The sequence below is a fragment of the Cydia pomonella genome, chromosome 14, assembly GCF_033807575.1.
Source record: "Cydia pomonella isolate Wapato2018A chromosome 14, ilCydPomo1, whole genome shotgun sequence".
Taxonomy (NCBI): domain Eukaryota; kingdom Metazoa; phylum Arthropoda; class Insecta; order Lepidoptera; family Tortricidae; genus Cydia; species Cydia pomonella.
This window is the reverse complement of record NC_084716.1, coordinates 13,573,333-13,596,170: the sequence shown is the minus strand read 5'-3', so window position 1 is coordinate 13,596,170 and position 22,838 is coordinate 13,573,333. Positions and strand designations below refer to the sequence as shown.

Below are 22,838 nucleotides of genomic sequence, written 5' to 3'. Positions count from 1 at the left end.
GGCATTGTATAAAGGATGCTGGCGGCATTTCCTCGTTGTATCGCAATGCGTTGTGCGAGGAAGCCGCCATCTCTTCGGTAACCAGTGACGTCAACCATACGCTTCCCTCTTTCTGCAAAAAATTTGTGCGCGCGATTTTCATTTCAACGCCAAATGGTACAAAATAATTGACTTAAAATTTGTAATACAATCTCAAAGCCTGATCATTTCTTCTGAATTGAAAATTAGGCGTCAGGTCTTCCAAGTTTGGAATTTAATAAGTGCGTTTAAAAGGAAATGATTTATGCTGAAGGATTAGGATTGAGTGATGAAGCGAACCGTAACTTTCTCCAAAGTTTAACCTTTAGGGAGTTGTTAATGATCTTTCGTGAGTTCCTTTATGTATTTGGCCGTTTGGCGATAAGAGTGAGTCTAATTTTATTTTGCGAAAACTTTATTTGATGGACCTACCTACGGAAACCTACTACAAATTCAGTGAATCATTCTTAAAATATTTCGGATAGTTTTGTCATAGAGCTTCGTTGGGGAGCGGTGGACTCCCACCACATAATAATAATAATAATTCAGCCTATATACGTCCCACTGCTGGGCACAGGCCTCTCATGCGCGAGAGGGCTCGGGCTATACCTAGCTCCCACGCTAGCCCAATGCGGATTGCCCACCACATATCACATGAAATATATCATAGAGCATATGAAGTAACTCACGGTCACCACACACCGGCGTACACAGTAACATCCATGTTTACGACTGTACTTATTTATTTTTTATTTATTTATTCTTCGGAGAACCAACAGCTAACAATTGCACAATAGTTATATGTATATATAAATAATAAAGAGCCAATTATAGGTTCCCACCGGTAGCAACAGATTAACAAATAATTGGTGGTTAGCACTAGATTTTTTTTACGTGTTACCACTAATATTTTTAAATAAAAAATTGTGCAATTATTCAGTTCTATCTAGGGGTTAATGGATATTGTAAGTATATCGTGATCGATCGTAGTATCTTTCTAGTAAATTACCATCCATGTGTTCCCTTGCACTCTCCGTATATATAATTTCCTTCCGATTGAGAATCTATCAAATTATATTAAGCTAAGCTGATTACTTGAAGAAACAGTAAAAGATATTGTCGCTCGCTAGTCGTTTTATAGCCGTCGAACAGACAGCCATGTAGATGTCAAGTTTTATAATGAATTTGAGGATGTTTTTGAGTGTGTCTTGTTTGGGCAATAATTTTTGTTTTATCTTTTTACTTGTTTGGTACAATCTTACCTGTGTCGTGGTCAAGCCTATTGTCACTTACCAAGAGGAGGAGGTTAGGTTAGAGGTACGACTGGTTCGGAATAACAATCAGAGAGGAATTAGAACTGTTGTACTGAGAATCGATGCCATAAACACCTTCCTCTGATTTAGCAACGTAAAGTAGGACTTGAAATTTAACAGTAATAAAGTTGACAATAAGTTTTCGTGCTTATTCCTTCTTGAGAATTCAAAATCTGTGTATAACACAGATGACAAGCATTTGAAACTGATATTTTTTTGTCTGGGTCAAACACAGGTTTTGGTTTTAAATTTTCCTTTCCGTTGCCGAAAGTTAGGAATATTGACATTATTGGCAAAACAAATACCTTGGTACAAACCAAAGCTACATCCGGCCCGGTATTTCATGTTCACGATATGTGTTACAAGCATTAGGTATTTTTGCCCAATATTCTTAATTTACTACAATATAATGTATAAAAAAAGACAATTACCTACATATTTGCTGTAACCTATCCTTGTTTCGTACAATAAAGTGTTTATTATACTTACACATTTTTATTATTCAGCGTATATGTATATGATGTCTATTTTCTTATATCGTTTATCTGTAATTTGCTCCTTGGTCAGTCCTTTATAAGTAGTACATACATGTAATAACGTGCACTACTGCTAAGTACCTATGTAACCATTATTTTATAAGACTGGTTGTATAGCAACCACATGCTATTACTTTTGGATGCTAAAGGATTTGTTATTAATTCTTTAACATAACCATGGTCGGTTAAGTCATAACTTTCCTAGACCCATAGGTCTAGGAAAGCTAAATCCATTTCTTAGATTATCACCCTAACCCAAAGGGCGTAATCAGAACAGTAAAATAATTATTACAATTTTTATTTAAATAACATTAAAGATAACTGCAGAAATATGCTGCCCCCAACGCACCTGCCAACACGCTTCTATGCAACTGTATATTTGAGCAATGATCTACATAATATATCCACCCCTCAGAGTATGGTCAGAAACAAAATCACCCTGTATTTAAAAAATTCATACTCTTGAAGAAAAAATACTCAGCTAAATTCAGCTTCTACTTACCTTTCTCATTCGTACGACAAAATGAAATGAAAATGCGACAATCGTCCATAAACATTTATTAATATAATTTATCATTTTCCATATTCCAATGGTAGTAATAATACAATTATCATATTCCATAACCAGGAACGTACCATATAAGAAGCTACGTACAGATTTGTCTACTAGGCTGCAATACCGAGTACCCCCTGTCCGAGAGTAAACAGTACATCAAGATTCGTATTTTTAATATGAATAATTATATTATGACACATTAATATTGTTCAAAGTCTAGGTTGCCAATCGCTAATACAAGTGGCGATGTTTCATATAAAGGCTTAATATAGCGTCTTTCACCAAGTTTTTTATCGATAGTCTCTTAAAATTCTAAAACATTAATGTTACATTTTTTTTCTATTTTGTATTCGCTACTTCCTATTGACATAAGTTTACCACCAATTTTAGTAGCTACTGCGTTAGATTTCTACGTTTAGCTTAGTTAACTCTACATACATACATTTTAAGAAGAATGTTGAAGCGCGCGCGGCGCGTCCGCACTGCTGGCAAAACGAAAATGAACTGAAATATAACGGCCAGCTGCGCGGCGGCCGGGCGCGCTGCGAACATCTGATTGGCCGAGCTAGCGTCGAGCGTACTGATTGGGCAATAAGGCTGGGTGATTGCCCAACCACGTAAGCGGACACCCGACTCAATCAGACAAATCAAAAAGACCACAAACAGAACAGAACTAACAGAAGTCCAAAAAGCTAAATTTTGTATACAAGGTCCAAAAATATTTCCAAACTAAAATTTAGGTCCCTGTTTTCGATTCGAATTCTAGTTTGAAATTATAGAACGTGAAATTAAAAAGCCGAGAACGCAATATGTCCGTGTGTTAACGCAAGAGTTGTCGCGTCCGATGGAGCGGCGGGCAAGTCGGCTGGCGGGAGCTGGCCGCCGCTTCAGGGGAGCCATGGTTGGATGGAGCCCTCACCCCCATTTCTGGAAGAGGCCCATGCGCTGGCATCGGCAGTTGGAGCCCCAGAGGTTACAACGGCAGGAGGAGGAGTGGCAGCAGTCGCCGGGCCGGTGGTCGCAGTTCCCGCCGCGCCGAATGCAGGCTCTCCTGAAAACGTAGATCAGCGACGAACGTCTGAAATCACCATCGGATACTAAACTAAGTTTGTGCGTAAGAATTTACAATACCTATGTGTAATAGTGACGGTCACGTAATACCTACTTTGGACATATTTCTGGGACACATATTATATTTTAGTGGTGTCTTTCAATGTCTTTTGACGTAACTTGACTTGAGTTTCTCATTTCGATAGGTCTAGATTATTATGTAGGTACTGTATGGTTATGTTGTTTCTAATTAAATCATCTTTTGTCAATATATGCGTCAATCTGGCACTTATATATGTATTTATTAGAAAAGGCCGTCCACGAATATAGACGAGAATAGCGCAACTGTAATTCTATCATAAGATAGGTAGGTACTATATTTCATAGTCACTGTTACACAAGTATTATAACTTGAAGAGTATGAGTATGATGGCCATAGCAGCGTGGTAAGATAGAAAAGGTTTTAAAAAGTGACCGGTGCTGGCGGTGCTTGACCTCGCGGTTATCCACTGTAGCCATCATACGCTCACAAGGAAAAAACGATAATAGTCTGTTTTTGTTTTTAGATTTCTTGTAACAGGTAATTGACAAATATTACCTTCTTCTCCATTTTCTTTTGTTGATAAATTGTGGTACACACTAAATATCCTAGTTACTTAGAATGCAAAATGTTAATGATATCTTAATTTCATAAAATGGACTGTAATCGTTTTATCCTGGACTCTACATTTGTAATTGTGTTTTTAACTAGAAGGCCTTTTTTAAAACTTTACAAAAACATTTTATTTAACGTCACTCGTATCGTCAATATACGAGTAAAGTACGAGCAAGATACCCTGCAAGTTATCTAAACATATCATTATCAAAATTGGATCTAAGTTCGGAATTGCACTATTAAAATGATTGGGACGGAGATATGGATAAATAATACCAAACTACCCAAAAATAGTTGTTTAGTGTTGTGTACCCATATCTCCGTTGAAATTTTGCTGGGACGTCACTCATCCGTGACCACAGCTAGTGCAACCCGGTTGAAACGTCGGATTTCAGGTAAAAATAATAAAATTATACCGCGAATGAGCGAGAGTTAAATGTTATAAAACCTACTACAGCTACTATGAGTAATTGTATTTGCACGGTCACAGACAAAGTTATCGATGTGCCATAAATATATAATCCCTGGGGATTATAACAATAAATAAACATAATTGTTTGGACTCGGGTACGTCCTTAAACTACGTCCACAAAAGAGGTATGGGCATTGTGAATGTCATCTCGCTTTGTGTGGTAGGGCACAGCACAGCGGATGTCATTCCAGAGAGCAAAGCCCGACTGGGGAAGTACCTCCACCTTACAGAAAACTGCAGCCAAATAACACTAGACCATACTCCTAGTGTTGTGTTCCTGCCGGTGAGTAAGGTTGCCAGAGCTCAACAAGGGGAGGGAGGGTTGTTAGGGTCGGCAACGCGCATGTAACTCCTCTGGAGTTTCAAGCGTACATAGGCTACGCAAACTGCTTACCATCAGGCGGGCCGTATGCTTATTTGCCACCGACGTAGTATAAAAATATATATATATATATTATAGCATTCATAATTATCTTTGTCCTTGTCTATACATAGTAAAGTCGCCAATTATAAGTAAAGTATTGAACCGTGAGGGCAATTCGAACTTTACGTATGATATCTAAATGATGTCGCTTTGTTCTCATTCGCTCGTGCGTCTTACTTAAGACAATACATGTACGGACAAATTCAAGCAAAATGCACCCGCGAATGATAAATAAATAAGTTTTTATTTATACAGAGTATTCAGGAAACGTAAGCAGGATCAACACTGGGCATTCAGTAAATTATAAGCAACTGTTTCGGATTTTTATTGTTACGTTAAGAAAAAATACGACATAGGTACATGGTCACTCTATAAATTGAATAGGTACTTCCGTCAAATACCGATACTCTTTGTTTTTTCAGTAACAAGTGTCAAATTAAATGTCATCAGAGTTTGGTTACTTTTGAAAGACAGTTGTTCGGAATCGTCAACTTTTTTGTTCTCACTGACAGGCCGGTAACGTCCGGCGGACTGTTAGTCAGTGGGCCCCTATACAAACTCAATTTTTTTTAAATTAATCATTCGCCATCGTATGTATGTCAAACAATCACACCTTTGTTCTATTTTAAACTTTTTGGTGAGGACAATTTTTATTCTCTACAATCATTGTACACCTAATTAATGTAGATAAAATCTCTATAACCGTTATGACAGCACTTGGTTTATGAAGAAAAAAATGTCACACTTGAGTTAGATACGATTTTTCAAAAGTAACCAAACTCTGATGACATTTAATTTGACACTTGTTACTGATAAAACAAAGAGTATCGGTATTTGATGGAAGTACCTATTCAAATTATAGATCAGTCCTGTTCAAGTTTCATGAATTTCAAGTGTACGTTCGAATTGGCCTTTGTGGGGAGACGCCACATACACAACGATGGCGGTAGATTAACTGTCAGCGCCATTTTGTATTTATTAGAGGGATTAGGGAATAAACCTGATAACACGTCTGTATCGGTAGACGTGAGACCAATTCGAATTTTCCGATATCAAAATGATGACATTTCGCTTCCACCAATATATGTGGGAACACGTGAGCATGAATCCCATACTTATATTTTTTTTTTTTTTTTTATACTACGTCGGTGGCAAACAAGCATACGGCCCGCCTGATGGTAAGCAGTCTCCGTAGCCTATGTACGCCTGCAACTCCAGAGTAGTTACATGCGCGTTGCCGACCCTTATAGTTTGCCTGAAGTCATAAGACACGAAAATAATAATTATTTTAAATAAATTAGTGTTAAAAAAATCATTACCATGCGTTGCAGTAATGCAGTAAACCAACTATGTTATTTTAGTTACATAACTATGTCATCCACGATGACGCGTAGATTTGTCAAATCTAACCTTTAAGAGGAAAGGGGGCGGCCGCTTCTCCATACCAACGTAGTCCCCATTTTCCTCTCTGAATATTGACATTATGGAAAATATTTTAAAATAATTTGATTTATATTAACATTAGCTATGCCCCTACGTTTGACTTTTTCCGATATTTTGATTACTGTAAAAGTTAGAAGCGAAAAACAGTTTTCATACAAATGCTCCTACTAACTCTTATAATAATTAAAAATTCGGAAAAAATCTAACGTAAGGGCATAGCTGTGATCGATATATGTACAACAAACTGTATTAAAATTATTTCAATTATGTTAATATCCAGAGAGGAAAATGAGGATAACGTTGGTATGAAAAGACGATTTCACGCGATTCCTCCACTTTCGTCTACGAGTCAAGGCACGCGTCTTCGTGAATGACACATTCTATTGAGACTGATGACCCCAGAGTCAAACTCATGAGTTTTGTGGGGCTATATTTAAGAATACCGATGAATCTTATTAAAACTAAACAAGTATTCGAGCAAAATTACATGACATTAATTTTGATATCAGAATATAAGTAAGCTCAAATTGGCTTCCAGTGGGCCTACCGCGAACCACGTTCAACGTGTTGTCTCTCTTTCGCACTTGTAAATTCGTATGTAAGTATAACAAGGAGGCAACACGTCAAACGTGTTTCGCGGTAGGCCCTCTGATCATCAGATTTGTTCCGTTCCGTACTCTTTCTATCGTAGCCCAGCAATAAACTTACTTCCCAACATCCTGCAGCAGCTGCAAGTCTGCCGGGTCCTCGCCGTAGTCGGGAACACTGATCTCCACGTCCTCGTCTCCTAGGGCAGGATAAACTTATTATTCCTACTAATATTTTAACCACGAAGTATCGATTGCTATAATTTTTTTTACATAATTTTAGTTGCAATAACGTGCTCATTTGATATAATTATTGTTTAACATAACAATAAATGATATATTCACATTATGTATAATTATTGTTTCGTATAATGTTCATTATATCGAATAACATTTATTATAACGTTATTTGAGTATAATGCTTATTTCTAATAATAATCAAATGGTATAACGCTAATTTCATTTAAGCACAGTGAGAATAACTGTTTTTATATAATGTACTAGAAATATAATTCCGAATTTAATACATACCAGAAAAATTGGGTAAACGAACTGCTATCACAAATGTAGGTTAGGTTAGGTTTGAACTGTGACCCCTAAAGAAACGGATTGCTATCAGTAAAATAGGTTAGGTTAGGTTAGAACTGTGATTCCTACAGGAAATTATATAAATTAGTTTAAAATGGTTAAACAAAACGCAATGTGTACAAAAAAATATTTTTTTTTTCATTAAACTTTGCAATATTATTTTAAACTTAAAATTGAAGCCATTGCTAGCAGAAATTCATCTTCCTTGTATTCTTGTTTTCAAGTATTTGATTAATTCTTTGTTGTTGGTTCAAATATGCTTTCTTTTTTTTTTGGTGATGAGGCCATTTATATATGATTCTATATCTCCTAGAATAATCTTGGATTCAGCTAATAATTCAGTTGCCAAACAATAGAATCCGGGCTTTATTTTTTTAATAATTGAATTGACTCGTGCCATGACTCCGCGCAATTTTGAGTGCGTGGTAATCCTTTCTCATGTAAAGAAGCAATACTCCACAAGGAAGGATCGAATGTTGGCTTCTTTTTCCCCTGTCGGCTGATTATCGGCTAGGCTAGTACTGTCTAATGTTATGGTTTTTCGCCATACCTTAAAATATGTAGGTATCTCTAATTGTTTATATTGCTAGCTAGTTATATAATATGAGTTGTATATTAAAAGTTAATTATACCATATTATAGTTATAATAAATAAGTGTTATATCAAATGTAGTATATGCGAAATAAACGTTATACGTAATGATGAATATACGAAATAAGTGTATATATTTTGTTGTTATACTAAATGTTAATTATATGTAGTGAATGATTATAATCTTTAACAATATGTTAAATCGAATGTAAATAAAAAATAATTATACCAAACATTACACACCCTATATACTTATTTGTCTGTATGTTACCTAGTCAAAGTCAATATATTCTTAATTCAAATAGGCCTAGCAACACGCACTTTAAATTAAAGTTTTACAAATATTATCTTAATCTAAATGTCAGAGCAATTTATTGATGCAGTTAAAAACATTGAGTTCTTTTAGAGATGTCAAACTTAATAATAAGGATTTCACAAAATGATAGTCAAATACGAGTCAAGAAACTTTCTAGGATAAAATATAAATGTCAAAAAATATGGATTTAGTAACTAATATATACGTTTTATCATTATTGACATAATAATTAATAATTTTCAGTCACATTTAATCCCACGGTGTTTCATCAATCCTATTTGGATGCAAAGTTTAGGGACAGTTAGAATCACGGGGAAGAACATAGGATAGTTCTCATTCCATGCAAACGTATTAGCCGAGAGAAGCTAGTCTATCGACATCAAAATATGTCGGAGAGACACCTCAACTCCCGAGCAACTCCCGAGCAACGTTGCAACTCAACGCAACTTTGGCGCAACTACGCAGCGACACCATTTTCTATAGCGCTTCCTAGACGGAGACGCTCAAAGTATGCAGGGGTCTCTCTTACCTTGCAGACTCTAACAATAATAAACGTCACTTGTGAGAAATAGTAAAAATTTTATGACATTACATTAAGTTTGCAATAACTTAGACAGTTTTGAAATATAATATCCTTTTACAAAGTTACTTTCTCATAACTGTTCTTTATTACAACGCAAGGCAAGTGTTTTTGAGTAATGAAATGAAATGGATCTTACTTTGGAGTCATAATTGAAATTTTATACTATAAGATGGCTGTTGAACTCCCTTCTGTCATGGACACCAGATTGTGATATGTTTGCAAGTCGATGGATGGGTGTTTACGATGCGATGTTTGCGAGGTGATGGACGAAAGTTGATTGTGATCTGTTTTTTCCTATTGTGTTATCCTATTTTTCAATATGAATTGTACAGTGCTTTGGTTTCGACTGTAATGCTGTATATTATGTTTCAAATAAATAAATAAGTGATAAATATTTATTATTGTGACTAGAGCTAGACCGAGCCGGACCCGAGCCGGAGCTACCGGTGCTTCGTTTTCCATGGAAAGCACCATGTGATCACCGATCAGCCGTCATAGAAAATCATGTGTCGAACGCTTTGACCCGACCACGGGCCAGTCTATGGTCTATCATCCTAGGATGACTTGCTACAACGGTCCGGGCCCGGGCCAGGGCGCCCGACACTTCAGTTTTCTATAGAAAGCATATCATATCAATTATTCGTTGTAAAGTCATGTACATAGTAAATCAAGGTGTTATTCAATAAAATACAAGTCAGACCATGACACCCCGTAAGGGCACACAACATTAACTTAAGGAAACTGAACAAAACAAGTCTTCTCATATAAAAATAACAACTAATAATATATTTTTTTTATAAACTATGGTCATTCAGAAAATCTTTTACCGAATAATAACATCACGTGATCGCCGTCACCTGTCATAGAAAAAGAAGTATCGGAAGCCACGGCCCGGGCCCAGACCTTCCTAGCATGAGTGATCCTTAAAGTGGTTAAATTAAATTAAACACATCGTTGTAGTTGATCATTAAACTTCACGCTTGGTGAATATGTAAGAATATAGAAATGCGTACCGATAATAGGACCGATTGTAGTTGTAGAGTTTCGTTTTAGAGTATGTGTAATATTAGTAGGTTTCCACAAAACACACACACCATCGCTACTGCCTTAGCTCAATTAAGTACTTATTTGTGGCGCTCGTATATTTCAGCATTTATAGTAGCGGATGGCAGAACCCACTATGTAAAAGTAGGTATGTCCACCCTGGAATTATTTTAATATCTATTCTTATCTCTTCTAGAGGCCGCGTTCAAAGGTATGTGTCACAAACGAATTTTTCTACATATAGATATCATAGTTATGTATATCTTTAGTTCAACTAGTATAAAATCTGTTCAACGATTATTAAAGTCTGATCCGCTACTTTTGATGCTAAATATACGTTTTTGTGACTCACGTAGACGATCTATGTCACGAGTTGATATTTGCACAGGGCGAGCACACAATTTTGATAACAGCATTTGATCGGCACAGGTGATCGGGCTCTCAGGCATTTGTGGATCGTATGATGAACGTTATTTATGACAAAGTATCTTTTTTTTAAATGTATTAGGTACAACAAATCACACAAAGAAATTAAAACTAAGATACACCACTGAAACTTGTTAAAAGAAGTTTATGCGTGGTGCAAATGCATCACTCCTGTAGTAAATAAGTAAGTACAATTAAGGAGGGTGTACTTATATAGGTAAACAAACGCCAGGTAACACTCGCCATCACACATTCCTGTCCGTTATGTAAGATCTAATATTGTTAGAGTACTTATTTATTCGTATTTGACCTACTTCGAACACGTCACGCAAGACGACGACGTTGAAATGGTTGTTGTTTAGGGTACAGTGGATGGTGGGGCATTCCACAAAAAGTCTACTTTGTCGGGGATGTGACGCGTATGATTTGTGCAATAAACGTTAATGAACAAATAAATCATTTTGGGATATAAAGTTTGCATTAAAATGCAAAACATCGAATTTTCGGCATTATCAGAAGAGTTAAAGTAGAGGCCCAACGGAGCCGACATGTCTCATTGATAAAGGCTCCTTATATGTTGATAAAAAAAAGAACTGTTAAAAAATAGCGTCACGGTCCCGACACTTTTTCGAATGCACCTAGTACAGTCAGCTGTAGAGATAACTGACCTCTGTATAGAAATTTGTTAGCAGGGGGGTCAACTATCTCTGCAGCTTACTTAGCACTGTATACATATGATCTAATGCGCCCCTTTATTCGATGGACTGATCGTGACGGCTTTAACCGGGTTAATCCTAAATCTGTGCGCGTGAAACGCATTGAATAGAGAGAAAATATCTCTGAACGTTTGAACGTCAATCGTCCGAGTCCTAGCTGTGACTGTCTGTCGTGAACTGAGTTCTTGTTTCGTCGTGTCGTTTTTGAATTTAAAATGTCTGTTTTTCCAAGTCAGCCGATGTCGGGTCAGCATAGAAGTTATAAGCCCCGACAGTTTCCAAGGTCACAACTATCCTGTCAAGAATATTTCCACCCTACACTAGCGCCTCCCGAGCGTCGGCGTCTAGTCAAGTCTATGGCTTGTGCTCGACGCGCAGGGACACCATTTTCCATTGCGCCAGAGACGCCAGTGTAGGATGGCCCTTATACGATTGAAATGAGAGAAATCCAATTACCAGGATCTATGTATGAGGCGTGCGTCCACTCAGCGACGAGCAGGAGCGCCGCTAACGCCAGCAAAAGTGCGCCGGCGCGCGGCATGCTGCCGCTCGAGCCGCTAGCCTGCAACAAAACTTACACGTTATGTCCGGTACACTTGGGCTAATGTAGGCCAGTCTAAAGTGGATTTCAATTCAATGGAAGTTGCAAATATTGTTAGCAAACCATACCTTCAAGTGGGATAACTGGAATCAAAGGGGTAACATAAGACATTTTTTTTCTATGAAATGATCTTCAGCTAGATCATTGACCCTAAAACTGGTAAATCCTGGTTTAAAGATTGTAAAAGTACACTGCTGACAGCCACTTTCATACCTATAATTCGGGAATATTAAATTTCCTTTGTCTAATGTTATCCAACATGTCCCCCATGTTACCCCATTTGACGGTACCTTTGTTACTTCCTAATCTTACACTTTTTATCCTAGACAACCTTGTTCTAATCAACAATTTATATAGGTACCTACCTAGTACTTAAGATTCAGATAAGTACCTACTTATCTAAATTAAAATTTTACTTGACATTTACATTAATTATTAACATTTCAGTAAAAACAATATTTGTAAGAATTAGGTTATCTGTCAAAAAAAAATCTGTCATATTTGTTTACATTATCTACAATTTCTATTAAACTCCACTTTATATCGCTTGGAGTGGCAGGCCGTCGACTCCCGGCCGATTATGTCATTTAAATTTCAAATTTGATTCATTGAAATAAAATCAAAATTCCAATAACTCAAAAACGACATATGCTACTTGAAGAGTTATGGGATGCAGTTATAGGGTGAAACGAGATAGCAATATCGCTTGCTCCCTAACGGTAACTGCATCCCTTAGCCTCCGTAGGCAAAACGTGTGTACCATCAGCGGCGGTACCACAGTCGCGTTTTTATCACCTGTCACCATGCCTGTCAAGTTATAACAAGTATGTCATGTAAAAAAAAGTGTCAAACATAGCATAGTATAGTTCCTACAAGTGATAAAAATGCAACCATGCTGCCACAGCAGGCCAATCACCAAATTATCGCGCTTTTAGGACTGACGAGAGATTTCTTTATACAACGTCGGTGGCAAACAGGCATAGAGCCCACCTGATGAGAAGCGGACACCGTAACCTATTGACGCCTCCAACTCTAAAGGTGTTAGATACGCGTTGCCGACCCTTGAGGTCCGGATTATCCCATATTTGAATAAATTGCAACGTCGCGACTACTTAAAAAAAAATTGTGACTGTTGATTATGTTTAGGTACCTACTTGTTCAGCAATATCCTACTCAATTGAAACGTTATTGTGTTACGGTCCATCAGCGATTAAGTTTTTTAAGAGGAAATTTTTACACGTTTTAGTACTTTTAGTCCAGGGCATAGGCTACGGAAAAAATCACACGGAAATAAAACTATATTTGCAAAGGCAGACTTCAGCCAAAACCTTAAACTAGTTAAAGTTGTTTCAATAGAAAAAAATACGAAAACATGCATATCGTTACTCTGCATACCATAGCAGTATAATTTTAGTATTAAAATGGGTTTATATTTTAGTATTAATTGTATGACACAGGGTGTAAATTTAGTCACTTGCAATAATTTACGGGGTGAAAGGTCATACTGACTGAATCGCGAATAAAAAATTGACTCTCCCATACAAAAGATCAATATCAGCCAGCCAAAATTTATGGGAGAGTCCATTTTTCTCGCGATATTCACTCCGTAAATGATTGCAAACTAATTGACTAAATTTACAACCTGTATAGCCGGGGATAAGCCGAGCAAAATTTTTAAAGAAATTATATATGAGTTATTGAGGTAAAAAGTAAAAACCCGTGCGACTGCCATTTCTTTCGTCACAAGTCTCACGCGGCATGCCATATCATTTCTGTGCCTCCAGTGTAAAAGGGTTAAACTCAAAAAATGCAATTTTTCAGTATGGCCAAAAAACGTTTTAAGCCGAAGTTTCTCTGCATTCTTTAAAAAAAATTAGGTTTTTAATTTAAATTTAGATAGTATAAGTGATGAATTATAACTTGACATTAAAAGATACCTGGCTTTTCTGAAAATGACGGAAATATGGGCTTTCAAAAAAAACTTTAATCCCTTTTCACCAATGTAATGAATGTGTCAAAAGGTTTAACTACACTTTGTCTAATGCTTCTGAGATCTTTTTGAACTATTGCAATGTGTTAATGAAACAATTTTGGGAACTAAAATAGTATTGTCTTTTCATATAATTAGGATAAAAATAAAACAAACCAATATGAATAATATCAATGTATTGAAAACAAAATCAAAACAAATATTGTACTGAATTTTCATTCATTTTCGTTTTAATCGATCTTGTAAATCGGGATGAATAGCAGGTAGATTAGAATCAGCCTGTAAACTGGAATAGAATTCCTGTGCTGCTTGATCACTGTAACCAAACAGTGACTTGATATCTTTTAATTTTTCTGCTGAAATCGCTAACGGTTCAGTGTAACAGGGCGTCAGTTGTACTGGCTGGTTATAAGTTTTTCTTCTCCATTTTGCATAATCAACTGTTTCATATTGAGTTTCTTCCAATTAGCCTATGGAATTGGTACATTTCACCTAACATCAAATGAGGTAGTTCTGTTTTTTAATATGTTGGTACCTAGTAATGAAATGATAATAACAAATCCAAGTTTTCCACCTCGAAAACCCTTGGGATTATTGTAAAGTACATGAAAATCCATTAAATTTTAGGATTTTTCTCAGTTTTTGTAAAGAAATTCCACTAAGAACCGGAGTTAAGGCAAAAGTCACTATGCACATTTTTAAGAAAATGATATTTGCAATTAATTGACTATGAATTAGTCTTAGTAAGCCACATAGTTTCTAAACTACGGCTTTTCAAAGGTTTGCAAAATTTAAAACTAACTAACTGTAACTGCAAAAAAGGTTGTACCAGCAGTTGTGGTTGCAGGCAAGCAGGACTCAAATGCTCAGCTGTTTGCAACTACAGCAATGGTCAATCCTGCGAGAATATAGAGGACCGGAGATGTGTGCCGACATTGAAAAACTATTTATTGATAATCCACCATCAAATGACAATTTCGACCGGCCTGTCCAGGTTGACGAAGAAATACACACACGCTGGCCCCAAAAGGAGTACTGTGGGTTCAGAGGACCAGCCTAATTCATCAAAGATATACAAGAGATACGAGTTATAACAATTTCTCTCGCTGTACTGTATATTATACACACAATGATCCGAAGGGCTTTTGAGGTGGAAAAGGTAGGAGGTATATATAAAAAACAGAACTACCACATTTGATTTAAGGCAAAACCTCTTTTTTGGTATGATTTCCGTGTGTTAAATTGTCTTTTCTTGTGCAGGACTTTTGGGAACAGATATCTTTAGTATTTAAATTCACTGACCTCATTAAACAAAAACTTTTCTTTTTTTTCGTTTACTTTTCGCGCAATAAATTCAGTTTTCAAAAGCATACTGAAATTATAAAAGCTGGCATGCGTCATTTCTATTACTTGTATAGAATTCTTTTTCGAAACTGATCGAACTAGTTGATACCAGTCGCGAGGAACATGTATATCTGCAGTTGTGTTACTTTTGGCTTTTTCGATCAAAGCATGATCTGCGTCACAGTCAAGGTGAGTATGACCTGGTACTAAAAATTTGTGCTCAATACTTATTAAGTTAATGGAACCTTTAATTGCTGTCAAAAATATTGCAATAATATGGTTATTTTTTAAGCCATTTGTGTAAAATGGTCAAACTCACCGTTGCGAACGAAAGTCTCTCTGCAGCACAGGACAATACCACACGGGTACACCTGCAAGCGCGGGGAATGCCTACAGCTGACGTCATGGGACTATCGGGACGCGGGCGGGAGTCGCGCGGCGTATGCGTCGCCGACCCCTCTTCCGCACCCCGCGCATCCTATCAACTTCTACCCTTTTGCACAACATCATTTATATGATAACTCTATTTTTGCCAATGCGAACGAAAAATATATTTAATAACATTGTGAAAAGTGGGCAAAATGTACTTTATTTTGCGTTGACCAACTAGAAAATAAATATGAAAAGGAATCTATGTGGACTTTAACCATCATCATTAAGTCGGTTTAGCTAATCTTGATTGTGAAAAACGGTCGAAGTCAAATTATACACTTTTACACATCATCACATCCTAAAAATTATTTGTGAATAACAAAAAAACTAAAATTTGACCGTGATGCACAAAATAGACTCGTTAGTTTAAATTGACCTAAGTCAATTTTGATTTCTTTACACCGAATGTTCAATTGAAATGGAGTTTATTCACTAAGATTAAACTTTACTTTAACCATTGTTTGTAACACGATTTTTAAATACCAATTTTCTAAAGGAGATTATATAAAAATAAATCGTTTTGAACATAATAGTTAAGATTTTTGACATACTTAAACCCTTTTGCACAATCGATATCTCTGCAATTAGTGGTCGCAGGGCTATGAGGGTCGAAACAAACGACGTAGTTTCAGGAAATAAATACTAAACTGGCAAAATATGTAATTTGGACTAACTCGACTTAAACCCTTTTACACTGGAGGCACAGATTTGTCCCCTTATAATTTCCTGGCTTTACGCTCTTTCTTAATAGAATTGAAATTTTACAAAAGATGTGATTTATTTCAATACTTAACGTAATATTACAATGCAAACAAATACATTGATTGAATTAGACCGTCACTGATAACATTGTGGTATTAATTCAACATTAACAGCCTTATCGAGATTAAATTACGACAAACAAAGGCACCGTTATTGAATCACGACAAAACGCAACGTGCTGTCGCTTTGTCTGTACACACGTTGTTAAACATAGCTTCGTGAAATTAGCGATGAAATTGCGAGCGTGGCGAGGCATCGTTAAAATTCGCGCCGTGTTTCGTTAGGGACTTTACGCTACCTAACAGACAGCTGCTGTTGGACAGAACAACGTCAGAGATTAAAGCCACATTACATGCTAGCATACACCGGACCCAAGATAGGGTGGCTTGAAGAGCGCTGCTGAAGAAGAAGCTTCACTTTGTACAGTCGTCTCGTCTCTTAGTTAAGAGGATGCGAATTTGATTTTATTTTGTCATTATTCATTACTTCTTGTCAATAGCAGTGTAATACTATAAACAGGTCCGCATTCTGGGTGGAATAAACGAAATCGTAATTTGAGAGAAAAAGGAATGGAATACCTATGAAATGTTCCCTCCGGCCGCGGGGTCCGCCATGTCAGACGATTTTAACATTGGTCGGACCTTTAAACGAGCAATATATATATATATATATATATTTTTTTTTTTTTTTTTCGGGGATCTCGGTAGCGACTCTAACGATTTCCATGAAATTATCTACTGCATGAGGGTTTTCGGGGGCGAAAATCGATCTAGCTAGGTCTTATCCCTGGGAAAACACGCATTTTTGAGTTTTAATATATTTTCCGAGCAAAACGTGGTTTCCCCGATATTGAATTTTATATTCCACTTAGTTCGACCATTTAACCTCGAAGAATCCTAAAATTCCACTTAGTCCGTCCATCGAACATCGAGGAACTTTAAAATTACACTTTCCTCGATTGTCGAACTATTACATTTTCAGTTTCACCTTTTTTATTAATCTAAACCAAAGCAAAAAACCGGACATGTGCGAGTCGGACTCCCATCACCGAGGGTTTCGTATAAAACTAACTTTTTTTTTTTATCTTGCATACTTACAGTTTTTAGATTTTTCCCTGTACCTACTTGTAATGTCAAGACTCAACACAATATTACTTGCCAAACATAGTTCTAGATCAACGGGAAGTAGCCTATATTTTTTTATTTTCTTAAGAGTGTCGAAATATACGTTTATTTGCGGCATATATAGTCGTATCTTTTTTTTACATTAACATAGAAGTTAAACTTTACTCACAGCTTCAAGGGGCTGTAGACCTGTGCACTCCTGTGCATACGTCTTTTAGCTTTTGAACGCCAAGAACCCCTAAAGGTGTCGTGTGCCGTCGTGCCCATAGCGCCAAAGACACCTATAGCTGTTATGGCGGACGCTGTCAAAGTAACCTTCACACTTTCAAGTAAGGTTTACATTAGCTCGCTTGCGCCCAGGAGCTTGGCGTTTGAGTGATGTTTGTGTTTATGACAAAAAGCGTTCTAAGGGTTAATTTAAACTCGACACCTCCTTGCGTTCCCAAGATGAAGGGTTTTGAAAGACAGATAAACTGACGGACGCACGGACGGACAACAAAGTAATCCGTTTTTTCGTTTTGAGGTACGGAACCCTAAAAATCGACAATAAAATAAAAATCGGCCCTTTTAGGAAAACCACTGCCCATAGCTCTCTCTACCCTTAAGATTTAAGTGAGTAAGGTCGGCAACGCGCATGTAACTCCTCTGGAGTTGCAGGCGTACATAGGCTGCGGAGACTGCTTACCATTCGGCGGGCCGTATGCTTATTTTCCACCGACATAGTATTAAAAAAAATTATAGCTAGTACGGTCACGTCTGAAAATACTAGCGACTTAATTGCCCATACATTAAGGTAGTGTACATATTCTTGGCACTTTTTTCGTATCGATATTTTCAGACGTGACTGTACTGAGTTTCCTCGAATCTAAACGAACGTTATAGTACTGAGTACTTAATGCTAATGTTAGTACTGAGTTTCTTTAATGTTTGAAGTGTGCAATAAATAGAATTCATCTTATGTTGTCATGTGCTCAAAAGTAAAATACTCGTATTGATATCACATTGCGATTCTATAGTGTGTTTCTGCCCTTAAGAAAAGCATTATTTGTGTAAGTATTCTGGCATTATTCAAAACTTTCTACCAATAACAATTCGCACAAAAGGTATCGATATCTTCTGTAACTTTTAGCTACAAACTCGTTATAACTTCATAGTTCCGAGTATTTGAGTCGAGTTGAGGAGTCCTGATCCTGATTGATCTATTCGCGATTTATCGTCGGTGCAAGTAATCCAACCGAAGTACTTAATTAAAATTGGTCTTTGAGATCTCAGATTGTTTATACGAAGGGAAGAACGTTGAATAAACAAGTGAACCACTAGAAATGTGAAGCAAAACAATCATTTTATTAATGTAATTTGTTTTTATTTTATTGTTACGACGCAAATCTACTACGCTTTTGTCGTAGGTTGTCTGATATATATTTTTAACAGATGTATTCGGATAATTTCGATAACTTCAAAATGTCGGCTAATTCCGAAAATAACCAATAATATCTTCATATCCGACTAAGCTAAACTGGTCGCCGCGTATCGTCCATCATTAGGTATGAAATAATTCCGTTCCTATAATACAAAATTGCACTGTCAAGTGTAAAGAATCAGGACGTCACAATTGAAACATCAATACAAGGGCGTCGCCAGTTGATGGGCTAGAGAGGGGGCGCAATTCATATGGCCGAGGCGAGGATGGGGACATACAGGAGGGACAATTATAGAAATTATGCTCTCTAGGCGGGGAGGGGGCATACTCGCAAACTACGTATGAAAACTATGGATTGTCTGACTCTATTTGGCGTTCACACACGTGCGGGTAAGTAATTAGGCGCTTCACCACGCCACACGTCGTGAGGTGCTGTCACGTTTGAGGGCATGAGTGCGTTCACTGTTAAAGTGGCAATCGGATGGTAACTGAAGCGGCATTACTGTTACGGACAATTTTCTTGTTACGGGGGTTGTCGCAACGTAGCCGGCTAACTAGAGCGGTAAATAAAAACTAGTTTCTTATAGTAAAACAATATAATAGTAAAAATATGTACAGTAAAATAAACTAATATCCATCAGCACATCTCGCGATAAAAGAAGAAGTAAGGGCTGCAACAATCGTGCGTGGTTAAATTTCCGCTCGAAACCTATTCCAAGCCTCATTTTGTGAGAAGTACAAAAAATAAGACTTGGATTAGGTTTACTTAAACATAAACAAAAACTTAATACTATGTACAATTATACAAATTTTATTTGCGTTAGAGGTAGCCTACATATGAGAATCGTATAACATTAAATAACTAAATACTCGTATGTACAATCAAAGTTTATATTCAGCTTTGCAGTAATTCGGAGAGAATAAACAAAAGACGCGCGGAAAGGCTTAGTTTTTTTTTACCACCGGCCAGTGCGCGCGGTGGCTGCATTAAGCAATTTTGCCATGTTACAACTATCACTTTCCTTGATAAGATGAGTGATGTTCGTAGCCGCATTACTGCTGCGTATAGAACGTTCAATCCATCAATTTCTTTTCCCGTCACAGCAGTAATACCGCCACAGTCATCTGTGCGGCACAACCCTGGATGCAGCTGCAGTTGGACCCAATGTCAGACCATCAGGCCTCTTGCCATCTGTGCGGCACAACCCTGGGGGCTCCAATACACAAGGACGAAACCAGAGCTCGACGGGTGACATTATTGATGGCCGACTGACGGATGGTACGGATGGTACTCATTAGTTATTTTATATTTGTGTGTACTTGTTATACGTTTCCTATAATAAAAAGAAATAAAAATGTTGTCTGTTTGGAAAGTCAGCAATTCCCTAACCATGTACGTATTTTATAATAACGCCTCTTACAAATAGTTTACATGCCACCATTGTATCCGAAATAAAAATAATTCAGTGAAAACTTTCCCGCCCATAGCAATACTCCTTTAAAATGCGCTTGAACCGAAACAATGTATCGAGATTTCCATTAAATGGTATAAAAGAACAATAGATATCTTTTTTTTATAAGCCCATCCACCGCGCCGTGTATCACACAAAAGTGTTGTTATCATACCCATTTTTCACACGAGTCTTGTACAGGTAGGAATTAATTTGGTAAATAACGGAAACAAAGCACGTCCGCAGGCCGACATAAATACGCTGGTTGCTCTCTGAATACTGCAATTAACCTGACAGCTCTGACACACTTATATATTTCTTACTGTATAGTATACACATATACAATTTATTTTATACACTGTGATTCTGCTGTACAATCAGCAGTAGCAGATCTATATCGATAATATTGATGCTGACTGTAACACTATCTATTACTGTTATAAAATTGTATTCTGTTAGGTTTTACGAAAATCGTGAGATTATAATTAATTTGTCATGATAAGATAACAGAACATCATTAGCATAATTTCCTATCACAAAGTCAGTCAAAGACAAAGTCGATTTGTGTAAGGTTTTTTAAATCATAAAAGTATTTGTTTTTGGCTTGTACCAATGAGTTTTTCGGACCTTATGTACGAAATATCATTTGATATTTACCAGTCGCTTTTCGGTGAAGGAAAACATCGTGAGGAAACCGAACTAATCCCAACAAGGCCTAGTTTTACCCTATGGGTTGGAAGGTGAGATGGCAGTCACTTTCGTAAAAACTAGCGCCTACGCCAAATCTCGGGATAAGTTGTCAAGCGGACCCCAGGCCAGGCCATGAGCCGTGGCAGTATGCTGGGACAATGCTAGAAAGAAGAAGAAGATTTGTTTTGTTGCCGTCATAATTTTACGACATAATTAAAATGTACCAATTGAATAATAACAACCTACCTAATGGCGTACTTAAATTGCGTTCTTGACATATTTACACTTCAGCTATTACTTGTTAAAAAAATGTGCAATGTGCAGATTTTGAACTATAGTTTTGATATGGTCTTGACTATCGTCTTGGAGATGGGCCGGAACGTACTAATCAGCGTGAGGGATCTTCAAGATCGTGTCAAAACTAGTACAAAACCGTAACAAATTGTCAAATCTGTACCCCTAGTGTAACTTTGATCGACATCATAACGTGACGAACGCGTTTGCGTTAAGTCTCATTTTGTATAGGATTTTGAGGTTCCAAAACGTCCCGCTTGGCGCGCTCTTTCGAAATCCAATACAAAATGAGACTAAACGCAAACGCGTACGTCACGTTTGGAAATCTAATTTATTTACACTAGGGGTACTGAATCATGCTCCAGCAGCAACAGGGGCCTACCGCGAACCACGTTCGACTTGTTCCCTCCCTGTCACACTTACGTACGAATTTACAAGTGCGACAGAGAGGCAACATCTCGAACGTGGTTCGCGGTAGGCCCTCAGTTTCGATGCACACTGTTGGTGTCATCTTTTAAGAATGTCGTACTTATGTATACATCTAGATCACGATAAATCGAAACAGACTACCACACTAATATACGAGTATTACGATTATAAGCTAACATCCGTGAGACATAGGCGCATTTACACCGGCACAAACCGACATCGGCTTTCATTAAGACCGTCTTTGTTCTCGCTGCCCACGGGACTGGCTTGATTACATGGCTACTGTTTGACCGGCTATGCTGCCCATCGATGCTTTCAAGGTTTCAATGACGTGAGTCCAATGGGACAAAAGATATTTTGATTGAGTTGCGACAAGGCTTGTCACTTCAATTTCGTCGCATCGATCTGCTTGAACGAGGGATACGTCATTCGTGGAACGACCTACTTGAGAATGCATCGCGATACTGAAAACCAGTCAGGGGGCCATACCATGTAAGTATCATTTTAGAGTTATTCAAATAGATATGTCCTGTAGGGCTAAGATGGTCGGTTCTTTATCATTTGTCACCATACCTATCACGTTCTAACAAGTATATAAGCGCGAAAGTGACGGGCATAGTGACAGGTGATAAAAATGGAACCATGTTGCCACCGCTGATGCGGGAAAAAGTCAAGCGACTATTTAGTCGAACTTGATATTTTCAATAGATTTAAAAAGTCGTGGCTTGTTATTTAACAAGCCACGACTGTCAAGGCATGAATTTTTTGAACTGGTTTACCGCGAATGTCCCCGATTGTACCAATAAGTAGATGGCTGTGCTTTAAATTGCAATCATAACGGTTTGAACAATAACTATGAAGTAATAATAATAATTAAGTAATAATTTCATGAACCTAGTGTTCAAACTGTACCTACTTAATTGATTGCTTTCATTGCACATACTTAGGTCTGGCATTTCCAATTCTTTCACTTTTTCACAAA

General features: G+C 37.2%; 1 protein-coding gene and 1 long non-coding RNA gene across 12 annotated transcripts in view; one reads left to right on the top strand and one right to left on the bottom strand.

Annotated features, from left to right (window-relative positions):
- LOC133525013 (uncharacterized) overlaps positions 1-22,838 on the top strand; it is a 36,728-nt gene that overhangs the window by 7,863 nt on the left and 6,027 nt on the right. The gene's annotated exons all lie outside the window — the stretch shown is intronic.
- LOC133525011 (U8-agatoxin-Ao1a-like) overlaps positions 2,411-22,838 on the bottom strand; it is a 72,715-nt gene continuing 52,287 nt past the window's right edge. For 4 of the 9 annotated variants that reach the window (XM_061861195.1, XM_061861196.1, XM_061861194.1 and 1 more), the window contains exons 2-4: positions 11,776-11,881; positions 7,176-7,254; positions 2,411-3,501 (exon numbers count right to left, since the gene is read on the bottom strand). In XM_061861195.1, the coding sequence (XP_061717179.1) occupies positions 3,339-3,501; positions 7,176-7,254; positions 11,776-11,860 (327 nt within the window). In that variant the 5' untranslated portion in view covers positions 11,861-11,881 and the 3' untranslated portion in view covers positions 2,411-3,338. The remainder of the gene's footprint in view (positions 3,502-7,175; positions 7,255-11,775; positions 11,882-22,838) is intronic. The other 5 variants (XM_061861199.1, XM_061861200.1, XM_061861198.1 and 2 more) reach the window with 3 other exon arrangements.